This window comes from Oryx dammah, unplaced genomic scaffold (assembly GCF_014754425.2).
Source record: "Oryx dammah isolate SB20612 unplaced genomic scaffold, SCBI_Odam_1.1 HiC_scaffold_23, whole genome shotgun sequence".
NCBI lineage: Eukaryota > Metazoa > Chordata > Mammalia > Artiodactyla > Bovidae > Oryx > Oryx dammah.
The window spans coordinates 75,377,519-75,384,680 of NW_024070207.1; the positions used below are offsets into that span (position 1 = coordinate 75,377,519).

A 7,162-nucleotide genomic window follows, 5' to 3' on the forward strand; every position below is an offset into this window, starting at 1 on the left:
TCTTCCAAGGAGCAAGTGTATTTTAATTTTGTGGCTTCAGTCACCATCTCCAGTGATTATGGAGAAAAAGAAAATAGAGTTTCTAACTCTTTCCATTGTTTCCCCATCTATTTGCCATGAGGTGATGGGACTGGATGCCATGAGCTTCGTTTTTTGAATGTTGAGTTTTAAGCCAGCTTTTTCACTCTCCTCTTTCACTTTCACCAAGAGGCTCTTTAGTTCTTTGCTTTCTACCATAAGGGTGGTGTCATCTGCATATTAGAGGTTATTGATATCTCTCCCAGCAATCTTGATTCCAGCTTTTGCTTCATCCAGCCTGGCATTTCACATGACATACTCTGCATAGAAGTTAAATAAACAGGGTGACAATATATAGCCTTGACGTATTCTTTCCCCAGTTTGAAATCAGTTCATGTTGTTCCATTTCCGGTTCTAACTGTTGCTTTTTGACCTGCATACAGGTTTCTCAAGAGTACATATATATCATGCACCTTTACATCATATATATGTGCATGATATATATGTGTATATATATCTAGTACATATACCACAGCTATAGAGTGAATGTTTAGGTTTTCCCCAACTGTTTTGTAATATGAATGTTACTGCAATAAACATCCTTCTACATGTGTCCCTATATGTACAAGAGTTTAACTAGAGATTAAAGAAATACATTTGCTGGATCCTAGGGTATGTGAGCTTTCCATTTTTCTATTTACAGTCAAATAGATTTCTTAAGTGATTAGAGCAATTCTCATCTTCACCAGCAGTGAAAGAAGGTTTCTATTTACTCATCTTCTTGCCAAGATGTAAAATGATACCTTTCATATTTGTCAATCTAATGGGTGAGAAGTAAAACTTATTGTTTTAATTGTTTAGTTTGCATATTCCTGACTACTAATGATGTTGAGTATTTTCTCATATGTTCATTAGACATACATATTTCTGTTCTGTAAATTGGTGATTCATTTCCTTTGGTGACTTCTTTCCTACTTAAAATATTTTGTTTTACTATTGGATATAAGTTAAAAATTTTAATTTACTTCACTTTTTGAAAAGTAGATGAACAGAGTAAAGGAAAATCACATGACATAAAATGATATACAATTAAAAGTAATTCTGGGCGAGGTTTCAAGATGGCGGTGGTTGGGTGGTTGACCGAAAAGCAGAGGTGAAGGCCCTTACCAAGTGAAACGGGCCGAGAGTCGTCCCCTCCCCGCTTCTCACAGCCCCAGGAGCCCAGCAGAAGCGTTTTAGGTTTTATTTTGTAAACAAGCAAGTAAATCAAACAACTTGTCAACATGGGGCGGAGATCCACATCATCCACCAAAAGTGGAAAATTTATGAACCCTACAGACCAAGCCAGAAAAGAAGCTCGGAAAAGAGAATTAAAGAAGAACAAAAAACAGCGCATGATGGTACGAGCTGCAGTTTTAAAGATGAAGGATCCCAAACAAATTATCCGGGACATGGAAAAATTGGATGAAATGGAGTTTAACCCAGTGCAGCAGCCACAGTTAAATGAGAAAGTGCTGAAAGACAAGCGTAAAAAGCTACGTGAAACATTTGAACGTATTCTACGACTCTATGAGAAAGAGAATCCAGATATTTACAAAGAATTGAGAAAGCTGGAAGTAGAATATGAACAGAAGAGGGCTCAACTTAGCCAATATTTTGATGCTGTCAAGAATGCCCAGCATGTGGAAGTGGAGAGTATTCCTCTGCCAGATATGCCGCATGCTCCTTCCAACATCTTGATCCAGGACATTCCACTTCCTGGGGCCCAGCCACCCTCCATCCTTAAGAAGACCTCAGCCTATGGACCTCCAACTCGGGCAGTTTCTATACTTCCTCTTCTTGGACATGGCGTTCCACGTTTGCCCCCTGGCAGGAAACCTCCAGGTCCTCCCCCTGGCCCACCTCCTCCTCAAGTCTTACAAATGTATGGCCGCAAAGTGGGCTTTGCCCTAGATCTTCCCACTCGTAGGCGAGATGAAGACATGTTATATAGTCCTGAACTTGCTCAGCGGGGTCATGACGATGATGTTTCTAGCACCAGTGAAGATGATGGCTATCCTGAAGACATGGACCAGGATAAGCATGACGACAGTACTGATGACAGCGACAGTGACAGATCAGATGGAGAAAGTGAAGGGGATGAGTTCGTGCACCGTGATGACACTGAGAGAGAAAACAATGAAGAAAAGAAATCAGGTCTGAGTGTACGGTTTGCAGATATGCCTGGAAAATCTAGGAAGAAGAAGAAGAAGAACATGAAGGAGCTGACTCCTCTCCAAGCCATGATGCTTCGAATGGCAGGTCAGGAAATCCCTGAGGAGGGACGCGAAGTCGAGGAATTTTCAGAGGACGATGATGAAGATTCGGATGATTCTGAAGCAGAAAAGCAATCACAGAAGCAGCATAAGGAGGAATCTCTCTCTGATGGCACGTCTGCAGCTTCCCAGCAGCAAGCCCCTCCACAGTCTGTTCCTCCATCTCAGATACAAGCACCCCCCATGCCAGGACCACCTCCGCTTGGACCGCCACCTGCTCCACCTTTACGGCCACCTGGACCACCTACAGGCCTTCCTCCTGGACCACCTCCAGGAGCTCCTCCGTTCCTGAGACCGCCTGGAATGCCAGGACTCCGAGGGCCTCTGCCCCGCCTTTTACCTCCCGGCCCACCACCCGGTCGACCCCCTGGCCCTCCTCCTGGCCCACCCCCAGGTCTGCCTCCTGGCCCTCCTCCTCGGGGACCCCCGCCACGGCTACCTCCCCCTGCACCTCCAGGTATCCCTCCACCTCGTCCTGGCATGATGCGCCCACCTCTGGTGCCTCCTCTTGGACCTGCCCCACCAGGGCTCTTCCCACCAGCTCCCTTACCCAACCCGGGGGTTCTAAGTGCTCCCCCCAACTTGATCCAGCGACCCAAGGCGGATGACACAAGCGCAGCCACCATCGAGAAGAAAGCCACGGCAACCATCAGTGCCAAGCCACAGATCACTAATCCCAAGGCAGAGATCACACGATTCGTGCCGACCGCACTGCGGGTGCGTCGGGAGAATAAAGGGGCTGCTGCTGCTCCCCAGAGAAAGTCTGAGGATGATTCTGCTGTGCCTCTTGCCAAAACAGCACCCAAATCTGGCCCATCTGTTCCCGTGTCGGTGCAGACTAAGGACGATGTCTATGAGGCTTTCATGAAAGAGATGGAAGGGCTGCTGTGACAGCTTTGGATGCTAGATCAGGCTTCTGTTCACATCAGTGGTTCATGTTGAAAGAGGCTCTTACTCAGCTTAGGTGGAAGAGTTGCTTTCATTGTCAGGGTATTTTTAATTTCATTTCAAGGAATATCTTAAAGTTTAGCCTTGTTCAGAATTTACTGCATATAAAAGAGAGGGTATTTCATTCAACATAAATTGGTTATTGAAGCAGTGCTGCTAATAACATCCATCCCTTTTCATACCACCATTTTCATCAGATTTCTTCCCCTACTCCAATTCCTTGGCAACTTGTGATCAAGGGGAACTTTGTTATTTGTTTTAGCTCTCTTATTGTGTGCTGTGGGCACTGGAGTAGAGATTTCTGGAAAAACCAGTTTATTTCACCCCCATCTTGCCTTTCATGTTTGTTATTTTTAATATTTTCTTGTAAATATTTTGTAATATTCTAGTGAAATGGATCACAATGTCATTTCCTAATACAAAGCGATATATGTGGGAAGAAAATGTACAATTCTTTGATTATAATTCCCACTGATCTAAACTTCGAGTGTTCCATGGAATAAATAAATAAATGTTCTACACCAGGAAAAAAAAAAAAAAAAAGTAATTCTGACTTTCTTCCTCTGATCTCAGTCACCCAGTTCCCCTTTCTTAATGCAACTGTTATCCAATTTTGTGTATATTTTCAGAGATCTATGTATTCATACACACAATATTTTTTCTTCACAAATATTAATTTTGCACTTTTCTACAGCTTGTAACTTTAACTTAATGTGTTGAAACCCTTTCCATGTAGTGCTGACTTATTCTTTTATAAATTTAATTTTATGTTTTTAAATTAATTTTATATTTTTAAATTAATTTTTATTGGACTGTAGTTGTTTTCCCAGATGGTGCACTTGGTAAAGAATCTGTCTGCCAATGCAGAAGACACAAGAGACACGGGTTCAATCCTTGGGTTGAGAACATCCCCTGGAAAAGGAAATGGCAACCCACTCCAGTATTCTTGCTGAAAATTCCCATGGGCAGAGGAGCCTGGCAGGCTACAGTTCATGGGATCCCAGAGGGTCAGACACGACTGAGGATGAATATTATTATTATAGTTGATTTACAATGTTGTGTTAGTTTCTGCTGTACAGCAAAGTGAATCAGTTATACATATATATATATCCACCCTTTTTAAGATTCTGCTCCAATATAAATCATCACAGAGTATTGAGTAAAGTTCCCTATGCTATACAATAGTTTCCTATTAGTTATCTGTTTCATATATAGTAGTGTGTATATATCCATCCCAATCTCCCAATTTATCCCATCCTCCTTTCTCCCCTTTGGTAACCGTAAGTTTGTTTTTTACATCTGTGCTATTGTTTCTGTTTTGTAAATAGATTCATTTGTACCATTGTTTAAATTCCACATATAAGCAATATCATATGATATTTGTCTTTCTCTGTCTGACATTTCACTCTGTATAACAATCTCTTAGATTCATCCATGTTGCTGAAAACAGTATTATTTCCTTCTTTTTTATGGCTGAGTAGTATATATGTACCAAATATATATGTAGTAGTATATACGTACCACATCTTCTTTATCCATTCCTCTGTCAATGGGCAGCTAGGTTGCTTCCATGTCCTGGCTATTGTGAATAGTGCTGCAGTGAACATTTGGTTACATGCATCTTTTTGAATTATGGTTTTTATCCTGATATATGCCTAAGAGTGGGATTGCTGGATCATATATTAGCTCCATTTTAGTTTTTAAGGAACCTTCATACTGTTTGTTTTCCATAATGGCTCTACCAATTTTCACTCCCACCAACAGTATAGGACAGTTCCCTTTTCTCCGCATCTTCTCCAGTATGTATGGTTTATAGATATTTTTTATGATGGCCATTCTGACCAGTGTGAGATGATACGTCATTGTAGTTTTGATTTGCATTTCTTTTACAATTAGTGATATTGAGCATCTTTTCATATGCCTACTGACCATCTATATGTCTTTGTTGGAGAAATATCTAGATCTGCCCATTTTTTGATTGGATTTTCTTTTTAATATTGAGCTGCATGAGCTTTTTGTATATATTGGAGGCTAATCCCTTGTCAGTAGCTTTGTTTGCAAATATTTTCTCCCATTGTGTGGGTTGTCTTTTCTTTTTGTCTATGGGTTCCTTTGCTGTGTAAATGGTTTCTTTTGCTTTTTATTTAAATTTAATTAGGTCTCATTTGTTTATTTTTATTTTCATTACTCTAGGAGGTAGATTAAAATGGCTTTGTTCTTTTGTTAGCTATTGCATTATATTTTGCCATATAGTGTGAAGGCATTTTAAATTAATTTTCCAATTAATAGATAACTATAAGGCATATTTATGTGCTAATAAGGTACTTGAATACATAAAATGAAATTTCTGTAGAGGTACAAACTTATAGAAATACACCTGTAGTGTAAAATTTTAATATAACACAGTTTTTGAAGGGTCAAGTAGCCAAATATTATTATGGCTACAAGGCTTTTGAAACATGTAATTATTAATAACTATATTGAACTTTTTACCCTATAAAACAGAGACAAAATCTTGCTTTCCAGTGTTCATTAAACAACTACCAACTATTATATAATTTAAATATAGAATAATTTTACAATACCTAGTTTACCATTCATTTTCTTAAAAAATTATTTGTGTATAACTGGTTTACAGTGCTGTATTCCTTCTGTACAGCAAAATGAATCAATTATACATGTACATATTGCACTTTTTAAAGAGTCTTTACCCATATAGTAGTTTACCATTCATGAACATGGTCTAGCTCTCTGTTTATTTAGGTCATCTTTAGATGATCAGTGAAATTTCATATTTTTCTCTACAATGGCGATGAGTATTTCTTCTTATGCTTATTTCTAAGTTCTTTATTTTTATGTTGTTATTGTGATTATGTTATATAACTCTTACATTTTAATTGACAATAAATGATTTGTAGGAAAGCTATTATTTTTTATATTTTGTGGCTACATATTTTCTTAATAGATGTAATATAAAATTAAAAGATCCTTGCTCCTTTGAAGAAATGCTATGACAAAACTAGACAGTGTATTAAAAAGCAGAGATATCACTTTGCCAACAAATGTCTGTATAGTCAAAGGTATGGTTTTTCCAGTAGTCATGTATGGATGTGAGAGTTGGACCATAAAGAAGGCTGAGTGCTGAAAAATTGATGCTTCCAAATTGTGGTGCTGGAGAAGACTCTTGAAAGTCCCTTGGACTGCAAGGAGATCAAACCAGTCAATCCTAAAGGAAATCACTCTGAATATTCATTGGAAGGACTGATGCTGAAGCTGAAACTCCAATACTTTGGCCAACTGATGCAAAGTGATGACTCATTGGAAAACACTCTGATGCTGGGAAAAATTGAGGGGGTGACAAGGATGAGATGGTTGGATGTCATCACTGACTGCACATGAGTGTGAGCAAACTCCAAGAGATAGTGAAGGACAGAGAAGCCTGGCTTGCTACAGTCAATGGGGTTGCAATAAACTGAACATAACTTAGCAACTGAAAAACAATTTCCTTAATATGATAGTTGTTCCTCTTTGAAAACATCTTTATTCTTTGTTATAGGTTTATCTGGATATTTTTCTGGTTTTGATGAAAATGATTTTATTTCAACTTTATGCTTCATATGTCCTGCAAGTTTCTTGAAGGACATATTTTCAACTTATGGGAGTTCTGTTATATGTTATCTTGCCAAGGTTTTTTTTCCTGTGAAATAATGGATGTGAGATTTTTACCAACTACTTTTTCCACATCTGTTGAGATGACCATGTAATATTTTGTCCTTTAATCTGTTAAAGATAGACTTCCTGATTTTCTGTCATTGCATTTCTGAGACAAACTTCACTTAGCTATGCTTTATTATTTTCTTAATATGCTACTGGACTTAATT

At 38.8% G+C, this 7,162-nt stretch overlaps 1 protein-coding gene across 1 annotated transcript; it reads left to right on the forward strand.

Annotated features, from left to right (window-relative positions):
• Positions 1-1,129: 1,129 nt before the first annotated feature.
• LOC120882042 (WW domain-binding protein 11) lies at positions 1,130-3,820 on the forward strand. The gene has a single exon (XM_040265773.1). It carries the CDS (start codon positions 1,302-1,304, stop codon positions 3,222-3,224), a length of 1,923 nt encoding a protein of 640 aa, XP_040121707.1. The 5' UTR covers positions 1,130-1,301; the 3' UTR covers positions 3,225-3,820.
• Positions 3,821-7,162: the final 3,342 nt, after the last annotated feature.